General features: G+C 35.6%; 1 protein-coding gene across 1 annotated transcript in view; it reads left to right on the top strand.

Moving 5' to 3' along the window:
- Window positions 1–16,088, top strand: part of EXOC4 (exocyst complex component 4) — a 795,814-nt gene that overhangs the window by 139,465 nt on the left and 640,261 nt on the right. Inside the window, exon 7 of the mRNA XM_079150158.1 lies at window positions 2,990–3,164. Within this exon, the coding sequence (XP_079006284.1) occupies window positions 2,990–3,164 (175 nt within the window). The remainder of the gene's footprint in view (window positions 1–2,989; window positions 3,165–16,088) is intronic.

The raw sequence follows: 16,088 nt of genomic DNA, 5'->3' as shown, positions 1-16,088 counted from the left end.
ATTATAGCCATGTGGTATATCAAAGTGCTATCTCATTTTGATTTGATTAGCATTTCGCTGATGGCTAATGTTGAGAATCTTTTTGTTGCTTATTAGCAATTCATATATATATTAATATATATATATATATATATTTGCAGTTATTTTTGCAGCAATGCATATTCAACTTTGTCCAGTTTAAAATTTTGTTGTTTTTATTACAAGTTATGAGGTTTTAGGTATTCTAGTTACCAGTCTTTTATCAGGACCTATGTGATTTGAAAATCTTTACTTTGATATCATGGATTGCCTTTTCACTTTCTTGAAGGTATCATCTGAGGCAGAAATGTTTTTAATTTTAATGTCATAATTTTAATGTCAGTGTTATGAATATTGCATGTTTGTGGTAAGGCAGCAGCCAGCTTCCCTCCCATTAAAGTGGGTAGGTGGCTCACATAGGTAGAACTGCCAATAGACAGTCACATGTCTGGCCTGTGTCTTCCTAGGTCCCACCTGTGTTTCCTAGGCTATGATTGCCACTCTGTAGGGCAGGCCTATCTTGACCTTGAACCTCCAGCAGTAGCTGAAGCTGGCCCTATGTTTGCATTTTATCCAGGATTGCTATTTCCATGAAGTTGCTGGATACTGTGAATCTCATCTTACACTTCATTTGCCCACTGGTATCTTTTCTAAGTGGAGCGTGGTCTGTTAGAGCATTGTCTACCGGCTTTTCTCCTTAACTGACAGATAAGGTGTGCAGTCACGGAGTTTAGGGGCCCTGAAATAACATGACAGCAGCACCCCTTTATTTAGAAGAGCCAGTTCTCCTCCCTTGTTTTCTACTTTAATCTTAGGTCACAGTCCAGCACCTAGAACTTGAAGCCACCGGGATGTTGCACACCATTGTGCTTCAGGCTTCTAAATGTCATGGATCAATGTGCTTTCAAAAAATGTTGAGTATAACATGTGGTCATTAATCTTAATTTTGTCAAGTTAGGTTATTTGGCAATATAACTACCATTATGACAAAATAACTGAGATTTCTCTGCTGAGAGTACTAAAAATACAAAATTAAATAAATTTAACTTAACAAAAAGTCAACATATTGTTTTTATTTTTCTTATTTTGCTGTCCATGACTGCAAAATAGATATGATCTGCAGATTCATATTTGGGAACCACTGTCTTATATACTTACCATAATCTTTATTTGAAAAGTAGAATCTTCTCTTAACTGGATATTTATTATATGTAATGCCAGGTACCAGCTTGTTATTATTATTATTATTATTATTATTATTACAGTTATTTCCCAGCAATGAATTAACTATTTCAGCTATTCTGGCTAGATATATCTTCCTGTATTTTGTTCCTTTCTCTGCTGATATTTGGGCAGCTCTCCAATAACACAGATGAGAAAGGGGAACTTTTTTTTAGAAATATGAGTATAAATATGAAAAATGACTTTTAAAATTGTCAATCAAAAGGTAGAGTGGCTCCTCCTTATAACACAATGTGTAGTTTCTAGATTAAGTATGTGTGTCTTAGACTGGCAGTACTACATAACTTCTGTTGATTCTTTCTCACGTAAATTATAATGTCAAATATATGTTATGGTTTTATTATAAGATAGTTATGGTCCGTCATGTTGACATACTAATTACAATAACTGGGCAGTAAAGAAGCCATAATAATAAATAATATGCTAAACATTTTGATGAGATTATAGTTACGTTCTATTATTTATGGCAATACCATCTTGTTAACTGGCATTCTGTCAAGCTTTTTTGCTATTTCTTTGTACTTTGCAGGTAGGTTTATCAGTCTATTCAGGAGCTCTGAACTGAGAGCTGTATAATATACAATAAAACTCAAAACCCAAGAGTTTTTAATACTTTTTCATGATATACACAGTAAATTAATTAAGAAAATAATTGCTAACCATTGCTAAGTGCCCCTGAATATACCAGAGACATGTAAGGCAGTGCCTACTCTGAAAGACTAATAATGGAGAAGGGCAGTAAAATATTTGTATGTAAGTAAATGTGACCCACAATTATTGAACCACATGTGTGAGCCAAATGTGATAAGTTCCTTAAAAATGGAATAAAATACTACACAAGTTCAGAGGAGGAAATGGCGATTCTAGACTTGGGTGATCAGTGAAGCAATTTGGCTCAGTGGCAGAAGAATTTCCTTGCAATCCTGACCTAAAGCTCCGTACTGTCTCTAAATATACAATCTGCATTCTAGGGTGGTAGTGACAGGTAGGTGGCTAAATGCACTGACACAGAAATCAACTTTTGTTCTAGGCCCAGCTGCCTTGCAACCTCATTTTGTGTCCTTGAGTATATAAAATCAATGTAATAATATGTGTCCAGCATATCTCACTATGATAAATGAGATAATGCGGATGCCTAAGCTGCTCCCTGTAGTGAAAGTCAGATTGCTTGGCAGGTGTGTATTTTTATTTTCAGGCACCTTAGGCCATACATTTGAATGGTAGTAAGCATGACTTTCCATGACTAAAAGGATTAGAATGCTTACCAAAGTACCCAATTTATTGCTAGGGAATAGCATATTCCGTGCAACATCTGAGCTGTTGTCTGAAGAAATTGCCTGAATTCCTTGGAGAAGCTGCTTATGTGAATACAGAGTGATAGAATCGTAATCACTGAAATACATTAAAAAGGATACAAACATTCACTGAGCTTCTATTGCTACTTTAGGGACTTTATAATTGATTTTTAAATTCTTAAATTATTTTCATTTTGTAGCAAAGGTAACTGAGGCTTAGAAAAGTTTTTTTTTTTTTTAAGTTGCATAGACTATGCCACTGTTTGAAATCAAATCTGTTGAAGTGTGATATTTGTGCTGTTTATGTTGAAGTATGTTATTTCACTTTACTACACCTGATGTTTTTCTTATAGACCAATGTAAACCATCCATTGGCATGTGTGTGTGTTTGTGTACATGTTATTTATTTATCTGTTTGTTTGTTTTACAACTAGATTACTTCTAGAGCTGCTGGAGCTGCTGTTTGACAAATTTAATGCTGTAGCTGCTGCACACTCTGTGGTCCTGGGATACCTGCAGGACTCTGTTGGCAATCCACTGACTCAACAGGAAGAAATCAAATTGTATGATATGGCAGATGTGTGGGTGAAGATCCAAGATGTGTTACAGGTATGGGACTTCTGCAAAGGGTCTTGAATCAGGGCAACAGTTTAAAACAACAGTAATAAATCAGCCATCTAAAATACTATATTAAGAATCATAAACAGGGTGAGAAAGTAATGCTTGCATTTAAAAGTGAAACTGCTAATATAATTAACATCTACCATCTTCAGAAGACCATTTAACAAAATTTTTTGGCCCAACTTTAAAAATAAGAACAGATTGTTAATGTGTAGCAATCAAAGAAGTATAATGTATGGCTTTCTGTTGTATAATTTTTTTCTTCTCTGGAATTAGGTATATATAAGGTAAAAAAATTAAAACATCCTTAAGCACTATTTCATAAAAACACATGCATTTATTTGTATTGACTATTTCCTTACAGCCACCTTTTGCATATTTTGGGCTAAATGACCTGTTAAGAGTGCTTTGTTGTGTCGCACATCTTCTTAATAGGCCCAAGGGCGCACTGGCACTCTTTTATAAATTTGAGGGTGGGGGGCGCTCTTCTGATAGAAGAGAATAAGTCTGTAAGATATAAATGTATCACTTTGATCTGTTGACGATCAGAGGAATTATATTGCTCTTTGGTATGATACCACTGAGATGGCATTTAGAAACTGTGTTATATTTTATTTCCAGCAAAATATACTTGATTTGGCCAGATAAAAATTAGAAATGCAATTAAGAGTTAACTGAAGCAAGTTTGACATAGCTAAATAGAAATGACTCAGTTAAGTAGTACCTACTAGTAGGAAAAAAATTAAGTATATATTGGGAATTGAAAAACATAACTGTGTAGGAATGAAATTACTTCCATGGCAAATAGGAATCTTTGCTGTAAAAAATAAATCATGAATGTAAATTGTAGTCATTTTTGAGACTATAGGCACTCTCTTGGTGGATTAAATGATTGATTCTTGGTTATTCATTCATTAGATTTTTTTTGGTATAGTGCATTTGCTTTATTGATGATAGTTCAGTAGAAATAATATGGTTTGAGATTACATTTTCTGAGTTCTTTCTACCAATATGTCAATTACTGTGTGCCCGTAGTAGGTACTCAATGGATATTTACTATTGAATTAATTATCTTTTTGGGTTGGAGGCTGGTTATTTAAATTCTATATCTTGATTTGCTAATCTGTCATATGGAATTTACTGTGTTCTTTTCATGCTGTTTATTTTAAGGATAAAATAATAGATTTTAAAGCTTTTTCAAATAGAGTTAGCACTAGGAACTTCTGGTTCTGGCCATGATGAAGTTACCTTTTGCTAGAAGCAAAGATAAAACTGGTTAGACTCAGGTAGCACAGGGAGCAGAGACAAAACACATGAGGTGAGTTTCATGTTTATAACTTCTTCTTCCTGGGGATACTTTTCCAAATTATGGTGTAGGGAAGTGAAGTCCAGACAGCAGCAAACTATCTTAGCAGAGGAAGCAGAGGTCAGAGTTAAAGGATGTAGAGGCACCTGGAATTTGTGGATTGAGATCCTGGAAGGAGAGAATTTCATGGAGGAGCGCCCCCCACCCCCCAAATTTATAAAAGAGTGCCAGTGAGCCCTTGGGCCTATTAGGAAGATGTGTGACACGACAAGGCTTAGCAGAAAACAGCTACTGTGGGACTTTGAGCTGAATGGAGATTCTAAAAGAAGTTGCAGAATGCTCAGAACTTTTTGAATTCAGACCATCCAGTGTGGGAAGAGCCTGCTGAATGCCCTGTGCTTTCAGTTGTGATTTCAGAAAGATCATGCCTTAGAACTACGGCTGTTCTAGCCATAGAAAGACGTTTACTGTAGATTCATATAACAAATCCCCAAAGCATGTTCCCCTGGAGTCATCCTGATCTACCTATAAATTAGCTGCCTGGTAAAACAAAACTCTCTCTAAAGTAAGACAATATAATCCAGATTCTTAATAACGATGCATCCACAATGTCTAGCATATAGTTATTACACTTGTGAAAAAGCGAGAAATTTTGACTCATAAGCAGAATTTAAAAAGTTGACAAAAATTAGTATCTCAAATAAAAAATTTACTTTTAGAGTAGCAAATTGCATACTCTAAAAGAAAGGATCAGTGAACTTAGATCAGTGAAGTTAGATCAGTACAGACTCCAGACCAAAGTATGAGGATAAAATAGACCAAAAAGAAAAGTGAACAAAGCCGTAGTAGGCTTTGGGACATTATTGTGTGATTACAGGTATAGAAGAAGAAGGAACAGATAGATTAGGGCAGAAAAATATCAGAAAAAATCATGGCCCCCAAATTTTTAATTTTGTTGAAAAATATAAACCCACAGATCCAAGAAATTCAACAGGTCCCAAGAAAGATTAACACACACACAAAAAAACACCTAGACACATCATTATCAGGTTGCTAAAAATCAAAGAAAGTAAGTCTTTAGAAATATCCAAAGGAAAAAAGGACATATTGCCTATAGGGAAACTGTGATAGAAATTATCACTGGCTTCTCATGAGAAACAGCGCAAGCCAGAAATCAATGAATGTCATCTTGAAAGTGCTTGAAACACCAAAAATTGTCAATCTAGAATTTTGTATTAACTGAAAATATCCTTTGAAATGAAGATAAAAATAAAGACATTTTCAAGTGAACTAATGCCAAAAAGATTTGTTGCCTCTATACCTGCACTTGAAGAAATGTAGGGAAGTTTTTCAAACTGAAGAAAAATTATACCAGATGGTATCTCAGATCTAGAGGAAAAATTAAAGAGAGCCATAAATGATAAATATGTGGGCAAAAATACTTTTTTTTCATTTCTTACATGCTTTATTTTTTCCTTAATGAAATTTAAAAAATAACAATAGCAATAATATATGTTGGTTTTATAATATATTTGGAACTTAAAGACATTACAGTAATTGCATAAAGAATAGGAGTATAGGGTAAATGAAATTGTATTGCTGTAAATGTCTTACATGAAGAGGTATAATGATTAGGGTGGACTATGATAGTTTAAGGATGCACAATTTGATTCCTGGAGTGCTAAAATATTAAAATGGAGGTATTGTTAAAAAGCTAGTAGAGGGGATTAAATTCAGTTTTGAATAAATTCAAAGGAAAGAAAGAAAGGAAGAAAAAAAGAACACAGAAGAAAGGAGAGATAAAAATAGCAAAGACAGAATGAATAGAACACAAATAGCAAGATGTTAGACATATCAACCATGTAAATAATAACATTAAATGTAAATGACTGAACACTTCAAATAAAAGACAGAGATCATCCAGGATCAAAAACAAAATAAAAAGCAAGACCCAGCCATGCAGTTTTAAGAGTTGCATTTTATGTCATTTTATTGCTTTTTAATTTTTAAATGTTTTCAAACTTTTAGGAAAATCATAAGAATAGTACAGAGTGCCCATATATCTGCTTATTTAGATTTAGCTATTGTTAGCAGTTTACTACTTGATTACTTGTTTCCTCTCTATGTGCATGCACGCACACACACACACACACACACACACACACACACACACATTTTTCTTTGAAAAATTGACAGCTGTTTATCTAATCTACTATTTTCTAGTTCTGTCAAATGACCCAGTGATGTTCTATAGACCAGATTTTGTATTCCTCTAGTAGAGAAACCAGCCTAACAGCTACATTTACTCTCCTTTCAACTTGAATATTTCCACTCTTTTTCTTTTCTGATAGTGACCTTTTTGAAAAATATGCTTTTCCCTTTTAACACAGATTTCTTATTTGGGGTTTAAAAGACACTTCTAAACATTACAGGTAGGACTGGCATTGTGGCTTAGCGGTAGATTACTTCCCTAGCATGTGTGAGGCACTGGGTTCAATTCTCAGCACCAGATAAAAGTAAATAAATAAAAATAAATGTTCATCCACAACTAAAAGGATACATATAAAAAAAGATACAGGTAGATTAAAAGTATAAGATTTTTAAACCTTTTGAGAATGTTTAGAAAATCTGTAGAATGATATAGTTGACTTGTCAGTTTGGTTTCTAATAGGACAGATATTTTAATGATGGTTTAATGTTAAATTATTTGGAGCAACTATCTGCTAAGTACTGGGGAATAAGGATGAATAAAAAAGAGCTTATGTCAATGAAGTTGGGAGAGCCTGCAATAGTGTGTATTTTTCTATTCAATTCAGCATTAATGAACATTTATTCAAGTAACAGCACAGGAGATCCCTGACTAGGAAATATTTAATGTTTCCCTACATGCAGGGATTAGGACAGAAGAGTTTTGCTTCAAGTTTCCATATAGAATTTTCTGCATAGGGCCATTTATATACTTGTTGGAGGATTGATCTTTAGATTGCATATTATTCCTGGAGAACAAAATAATCAAGAACAATAGATGCCTGCAGTTAATGAATGAAAATAATAAGATAATATCATGAATGGAGTTAGACATGTTTCGAGTTCAAATTTCAATGTTTCTTTAAATGAAAAATGTTTCTTGCTAAAAAAAAATGAAATGTTCTTTTGTATATTAAATTTTGGCAAAGAAAATAATTCTTAATCTTTTGGAGATGAGCAGTTTTTCTCTCCCGGAACCTGAGCTCTCCCTGGCAGGCAGCACTGTCCTTTAGTTGGAAGGCTCATTTGTCTCTGCATGTTTGCGTCTGGAGACAGACAGTGAAGAGACAAGGCTAGAGCTATCATGGTAACAAGGTGTCACGGTTTTCTCCTGGTGTCAGCCCTGTGACCACACACCATTGCACTTCTTTTTCGGTTTTCACTCTTTTGAAACTGTGATAATAGAAATACATGTTTTTGCCCTTCTGAGTAGCAGCAGCACCTTCCAAAATGTCACCTACTTGGTGACATGCCTGTCATAGTGTTGGCTACACTTTTTCAAGTGTATGTAAGACTGAGGTACACCAGAAACAAACTATTCATTTCTTGTGAAATTTTACATAAAAGAGGAAATAAGAGGATCACTTAGAACCAACTCATCCTCTCAGCATTATGGTTGTGAAAAAGATCTAATTTTTTTTCATATCTAATTTCAAAACAAAACTGTCTACTTGGCCATTGTTGGTTAAAATGTACAGCCCCTTGGTGTGCTCAGCAGTATTTACAGATGGAGGTAGTGGGTTCTCATTATCTGGTTTACCACTAACGGTGTCTCCTAGAACAAATCCTTTCACTGTTTTAGTGCCTTGATTTCTTTTTCCAGAGAGTAACTGCGGAATGTAAAATCATGTTACTTTTGTTAACTGCCACATAAATGTTTAAATAGTGACAGAATTAACCTCACGCGGAGAGAACTGGAAGTTTGCTGTCAGGTAAGAAAAGGCACAAAAATTATTGATGCTGATTTCTGACCTGCAGGACATGTAATTTCTGTTTTGAATCCAGGCCTGGAACTGGGTTATTCTTAGTTTGGTTGCATTCTGTATCTTGGTTAGTTGAGGATTCCCTACCTTCAAGTAAAATTAGCTTCTTTTCAGGATTCTGGGTTAGATAATATTTTTGAAGAGATAGTTTTTCTTCATTTTCGGTCTTTAAAACTTCTCCATGACTTCATTTTGGGTGACATAGTGAAGCCATGGTGTTAGCTATGTCGTTGAGTCTCCAGAAAGGTGCTTACTCCTAGAATGTTCTGTCTTCCCAGTGGATAGTGTATTCCACATTGAGGAGAATTCAATTAACATTTAAAACTTCAATTAAAACCCTTATTCTAAATTAGAACCAGCTTCTACAGTACCAAGACTCTTCCTGTGTTCTTTCATATTCACTACTAAATTCTTCAAGCAGGAACTGATGGGGAGCTGAGGAGATTGTACTGGCTCTTGGTGCAGATGTGGCAGATGCCCATGTCAAAGTGCTAGGGTGTCTGCTGCTCAGTGAAGTTTGATGTAAATGCAGACAGCTTAAGCCAGACTTCAGAAAATAGCATCTTGGAGGGAGTACCCTAGAAGAGGTAGATCTAGTGGTCAGTTGACTTTCCTTATATTCTTACATACCAAAAATGGGTCTGCTTGGGCCTGATTATCTTAATTTAAAGGACCCCAGGTAAAAATGGAAGGCCTTCTTTCCAACCCATCACCTCCAAAGCTTGTGTTCTTGTCTAGTTTTTTCTTTTTTTTTCCCTGAGATTTTAAAGTATGAACAGTTAAAAGCCAAAAGCCAAGTGTCCTGGCAGAGTCATGCTACTACTGCTACTTTAAGTGTCCTTTATCACATTTTGGTGTACTTGGGACTAAACAAGAGGCCATAATAAGTGGTGATGATTAATAGTAATAGATGGAATAGTGTGATATAGGAAGTATCATTATATGTTTGCATGAAATTGAGGTTACAACTATGACCTTCACTGACATTGTTCAAGTCTACCAGAGAAGATTTTAGAGCAATGATAATTATGTTTTTTCTGAACTGGCAATCTTTGTTTATAATTTTTTTTTTTTTAATGTGTCTTTCTTAAACCTACTCTGGTTGTGGAAGCAGTGAAGCAGTGCATATGTCTGACTGCGCACCCCCCCCCTTTTGATACAGTACTGGGAATTGAACCAAGGAGCTATATCCTTAGTTCTTTTGATTTTTTTTTATTTTATGACAGAGTCTCACCAAGTTGTTCAGGGTTTCCCTAAATTGTTGAGGTTGGCCTTAAATTTGTGATCCTCCTTCCTCAGTCTCCCAAGTCTCTGGGATTACTGGCATGAGCCACCATACCTGGAGCCAACTTCTAAAAGGTGAAGGCTGGAGGTCTTAGACTCAGCCTTGGACATTACCTGGTATCACATTCTTCTGTCCAAAAGAGCAGTTCGGATTAAAGTGGATGGAAGATAGAGTCCATTCAGTGGGAAGAGTGATGAAGAATTTGCAGCTAGCTTTATTCTATGACAATGTTGTGGGTTTGTAAGTTTGCTTTTATAGATCCTCCAGAGTGTGACATTGGCACGAGGCTATTGTTGTTGGGTCTTTGTCACAAGATAAAGATCAACATTTTTCTTTGCCAACTGCTTTTAATTGGTTAGAGAATATTTAAATGAAGAACAGGGTCAACATATTTACCAGTTTGATCATATTAAAGGCCATTCGAGATAGATTTAAAAAAATACAAGTCTTTCACAAAATTGTTCAAGTTTATGAAAATTATCATAGTAATTACACTTTGCTTAATTGTCACTTTATACTCAGGCATTGAAATGATTTCTTACATCTTATTAATTCCTTTGGTCTTTCTGTTGTTACCATTTGTCCTTTTGTCTCCCATTTTAGAGATGGAGAAACTGAGATAATAAGTTTTCAATAATGTTTTTATCCCCCTCTTTTAAAATATTTTAAATGTTTGATTCAGAAGCCTACTTTGACATTTTGACATATAACTCAAGAGAATCTGTGGTACTCTTAGTTGATTCAATTGATTGAAATGACTTTAGTGCATAAATTCTTTAGATGAAGACTTTGAGTTCAGAAATATGCCTCACCAAGTTTGTAGGTACAGAATTGTATTTACATCTCTACTTGCAGACAGGTATGATTGTTTTCAAATTGCAAAGATTCAGAATTTTGAGTTTAAAAGAATAGTAGTATGGGCTATGATCGTAGCTCTGTGGTTTAGAGCTTACCTACCATGTATGAAGCACTGGGTTTGACCCTCAGCACCACATAAAAATAAATAAATAAAATGAAGGTATAAAAAATACAGTAACACTATTAAAAAAAAAAAAAAAAAAAGAACAGTAGTCACTGCATAGAGATTTGACTTTTCCTGTTCTAAAATGCCAGAGGTTTGATAAATATACTAAGATGGGTTTGAGCCTTTGCCCTGTATAGTCAGGGAAATTCAGATTATTTTAGTTAGGTTTTTGGCAGTAGCTTTGGATTAAATTATCTGAATGTTCTGACTATTTTGGTATTCATGATGGTTGTCTGTTCTCCCTCCTTGCCTCCTGATCACTAGAAGAGCTGTGATTTCCTGCCTCATCTCTTCCCTCCCTAGGTCCCTTCCTTCCTCCTTCCCTATTTTTCCTTCTTTTTTCCACTATTTTAGAGATAACTCTTTTCTCTTGTTTTATCTTTTGTGCAATGATTGTCACAGGGAGAACCAAGAGGCTTTGGTGGTTGTCTTTCCTCTGAGACATCGTTTGGCTTTGCATTTTTTTGCTTCTTTATCTCTCCTGTGAGGACTATGTTCTAGGGGAGGGAGCAGTCCTTGACCTTGTTAGTTCCACTGTTTAGATTCTTGTTCTTGGATGAAAGTTGGAATATACATAGGAGGGATATTACTGATACATGTATCATAATATGAGTTTATACAAAGCTTAATTTAAAAATCTAGAAGTTAAATAGCAGGATATTAATATTTTATGCCTTTAGCCTTAAACCTTCTGAGGTGAAGGGTGATGTAGAACCAGTTCTTGTATTAGTTCAAATAGTCTTGACTTATAAGACCTTCATGAGTTCTAAAGAAAGAGATACTGAAAGAAGAGATTTTTTGTGAAGTTCTGCCATGGTGGGTAGGACCCAGTTGCTGTGTTTAAGAGGCGGCAAGTAGCAGGGATGCAGTGCCCTGTGACCTACTGACTCTCATTATTTTGTTTCTTTAAAAATAAATATAATTTGGTCAGTGAGGTCTTCTGGATTCCATTATACTAGTCGTTGTCTGTTTTAATGTTTTCTTCTCCGCTCTCTTAAAACAGTGATTCTCAGACAGGGTACACAATCAGAATTCCTGTGGATCCCACACCAGAAAAGCCTGCTTGGTAGGATTCTAACTGATTCTAATGCACACACCTGCTTCACTGCTAAGGATAGCTAGTGTTTGGTTGTTTTAAAATTAAGACCATGAAAGATAGTATTAGGGAGTGGGAGAAGCTTATAAAAGTTGAATTTAGTTTAATTTTGAAGCTATGTTCGGTGTTGCACATTTGGGATGGTTCCATGATGCCTGGCAAGTGGCGGCAGTGTGAAGAAACTCCATGAATATGGGAAAGGACATTAATATATGCACACTCTACAGTGTTAAGAAAAACAACCGTGCTGGAGTTGATTTCCATTTACAGATTTTGGTCAACTTGAGAGTAGTAGCCCAAAGACAGCAAATGTAGGTAATTCCTGTTTGTGTCCTGAATAGTTGAGAATGTTGAAAAATACAGAATTTCCTCCAATAACTTTTTTTGATGAGAAGAAATGATGTTGTTATTAAAAAAGGGTTTTTTTCTGGGTGGCTTCTTCCCTTCTATACCCATTTATTTCTTCTGAGTTTTCTGTATATTAATGGGATTTTTTGTAATTGGTAGAGAAATTTCTTCCTTTTTAACATGCTCCTATAAAAGGAATTTAAGAAATTATTTTAATTTTGCAAGAAGTTAAGACAAAATCCATAACAAATAGAACAAATTATGGTGCCTTGAAAAAATGGTCAGTGTTAAAACAGTGTCAGAGGGCTGGGGCTGTGGCTCAATGGGAGAGCACTTGCCTAGCATGTGTGAGGCACTGGGGTCAATCCTCAGCACCACATAAAAATAAATAAGTAGATAAATAAAACAAACAAACAAACAAACAAAAAAAAGTGTTAGAGAAGACCATGGAAGGACGAGGTCAGAGTTGGGTAAAGTAGTTGAGTTTATGGAATAGAGGGACTTGGGGACTTGGCACATTTAAAAATGGTTAGGGCTAAATATATGTGACTAGTATTGTAGAGAGCTAGGAACAGGGAGGTTTCCTGTTTGTTTGTTTTCAGTTTGTTTTTTCGGAAACTACTACCAAAAGAACCCCTTTATTTTTGGCTAGTTTTGGGTGATAAAGAGATCTTTGAAGAATATATTGGGCAGGGGCACGTTGGACTTGGGCTTTCAGAAAGTAGGTTGCCTTTATATTTTGTTTGTTTGGTTTTCTATTATGGAAAATTTCAAATATGTTCAGACATAGAATAGTGTAATGGATCCCTCGGCACTCATCATCCAGTTTTATCAGGTATCAATTTTTGGCTAATGTTGTTTTATCTCTCCCTCTACTTACTTCCTTCTCCTTATTTGAAACAACCCTAGAAATCACATTATTTTGTTTATATTTCAATATGTATTTCTGAAAGACAAGAACTTTCTTTGAAAAAAAAAAAAACAAATCATACCTAAAAACAAATTTATCATCAAATATCCAGTCAATGTTCATGTTTCCAGTTGTCTCAAATGTGATAATTATGTTTTTCACAGTTTGTTTGAACCAGGATCCAAACAGTGTTTAAATATTACAGTTTGATAAGTTTCTTAGAACTCTTTTAATCTATAAGCTCCCTCTCCATCTCTCGTTTGATTTTTACCCCTTGAAATTTATTTTTTAAGAAGCCAGATCATTTATCTTGCAGAATTCCCCACAGCCATGGTATTTGTTGAATGCTTAGTGTCATTTGCTATTTACTTTTGCCCCATAGCTTGGGTCTAGAGACTTGATGAGTTTTAAATTGATTTGTGGGGGCATGAGTATTTCACAGGTGATGATGAGATAATGGTAAATGTTATCCTTTTTATTTATTTTTTGTTGGAGAGGTAATATACTGAAAGTAATGTTTTTAGAATGATTTATATGGCAACAGTGTACAGAATGAATTGATGGAGAAGAGAATGGATGGAGAGATACCATTTAGAAGGCAAGTTCAATCAGTGTTGGATGGGGAGGCAGGATAGAGAAAAGAAAGGGGAGAAAGAACATAGTTTGAAAAAAAAGAGTGAATTTTCAAAACTTAACATTTACTCTAAGAAATGAAGAGCCTTAAGGCAGGGTGAAGTCTTGAATGTGGGTGGTTGGGAATTAGGAACAGGAAGGTAGTGCTTCATGTGTGTTAAAGTTGAGATATTGGCAGAAAAGGAATTTTGCTTAGGCAATTATATTGCGCTTGAGAGGCTAGAGTGGACATTTAGTGGGTCTGCCTGGGGGTAATAACTGAAGTTGTATGAGTGAACATCTCAGAAACATTGGAGTACAGCAAGGAGATGTTTACTTAAAGACTTCATCAACTTACAGCAGATACTGTCCCGAGACTGGTGTTTCTTGTGGTGATCCTGTGTTTTGACTTTCATTTCTTCTGCATGTTTGCATCACATGTCGATGATAATGGAAGCATATTTTTGAGCAAGACCCAAATGTTGTTTACGTCAGGGGTGGTGGCTCTCAGAAGCTAGAGATTCCTTTGGTGATATGGACTGACAGCTGAGAGAGATAGTAAATGCTAGGTCCATAAGTGAGTCTGGGAGAAAATGAAGAATAAGAAAGACAACGTATATGAGGTCAGCTGTAAGGAAAGACCTTGGAGTCAAAGGATTGGATGTACCAACCTTATTGGTTTTGTTTTCCTTTTAATCACTGTATTTACCAGCCTGACCTGTGTACCATGACTGATCACTGGTTAGTGGGTATGGGCACCAAGAGTCCTTTCCTGTTTCTTCTTTCTTATATCCATCAGAACAGAGTATGTTGTTAATGGGAGACTATAAAAATTGGGTGTAACATAAAAAGCCCTTCCTAACCGAAAGAATTTTAAGAAAATATGTTATTCCAGAATATCTTTTAAACTGTTTAACAGAATGGTATTTACTTCTTTATGTTTTATGTATACTTTTGCTAGTTGTAGGAGGGCAAAATAAATTTTTGCTATCAAATCTATACTTATAATTCAATGAAGTGTTGAAGTAGAGTGATGGATCCTTCTTTATAGTGGGGTTGTGTTCAAAATCACTTTTGTTTTTTTTAAATCCTTATATAGCAAATCTTGTGGTACTTAAAGGTATAGATGCTTTTTTGTTTTTCTAAGTCATTCTGGGCTTCCCAGAAGTGCTTGTTGTCATTGCTAAAGAGTTATTCACATGAGTGGCATGAACTTTTAAAAATTAGCTGCCTAAAAACTTTGAAGGGCTTTGAAAATAGAAAGTGAACAACAACAAAATCTACTGCTTTGGATATGATTCCATAGGAAGACCAGGGACGCTGCCAAGTGAACTACAGCAAATGACGAAAGCTCAGCACGAAGGAGCCAGCCTCGTGGGGGTGATAAACGACAGCACATTAGATATGTGTTAGCAGCGTGATATGGCAATGCAAAAGGCCAGCACTATTTTTGGCTGTGTGGCACAAAACAGCATCTCATCACTGATTTGGGCTGATCATCCCTTTCTATCCAGTTCTCAGGAGGCAGCATCTGGGAGGCTGTCCAGAATATTGGGCACATGTGTGCTGGGAGGATAGACAAATGGATGGGAGTCCCAAGCAGAGCATCTGCAGTGATGAAGGACTTCAGATGGGGCAAGTTCTGCTGCTTTTGAGAGGAAGTGACACATTTAGGAATGAGCATGGGAGTGCAAAAAGATGTTAACCTTTTCAGAGATAGGAAGGTAGTGGAGAAATATTGTCATTGTAAAGTTGGTCACTAAGAAGAGAATTATGACTCCTCTATAGTGGGCATTGGTTTAATACAGTGCACTTCAGAAGGGTCACACCAGCACTTGAACAAACAGCAGGTTGTCAAAAAGGTTTCGTAAGAAAAATTTGTCTATGGGCAACTGTGTTCTTATCAAGGGATCATCATTGGCAATAGTAATAGATGCTATAGGTCGGGTACTTTGGATGGGAAATTCAAATGCAAATGTTAAACTTGGAAACAATGAGGGTGAGACCTTAGAAATTTAAATAATGAAATAAATAAATTATTGCTTCTACAGTAGTAGAAGCAAATATACCAAAAAGAAATGAAGAAACAGAATGAAAACAGAATTTCAGGGTATATTTCTATGGTGAGAGCTACTGGAGCACAGGACATTAGCCTAGGAAAATGGGGTTGGATTTCATTGGACATCTGATCCTGACAGAATTGAATGTGTATCAGTAGGGAAACAGATAGAATATCCCTCTAGGCATTTTTCATTTATTTTTCATCTGATTCTGGGTCCTTGTTGATGATCTCTTCACCTGCTGTGATCAGCAAGAAATTT

The sequence above is a fragment of the Sciurus vulgaris genome (genome assembly GCF_902686455.1).
Source record: "Sciurus vulgaris genome assembly, chromosome: 8".
NCBI lineage: Eukaryota > Metazoa > Chordata > Mammalia > Rodentia > Sciuridae > Sciurus > Sciurus vulgaris.
Note: the sequence above shows the minus strand (reverse complement) of the source record. Positions and strands in the feature narration are given on the sequence as shown.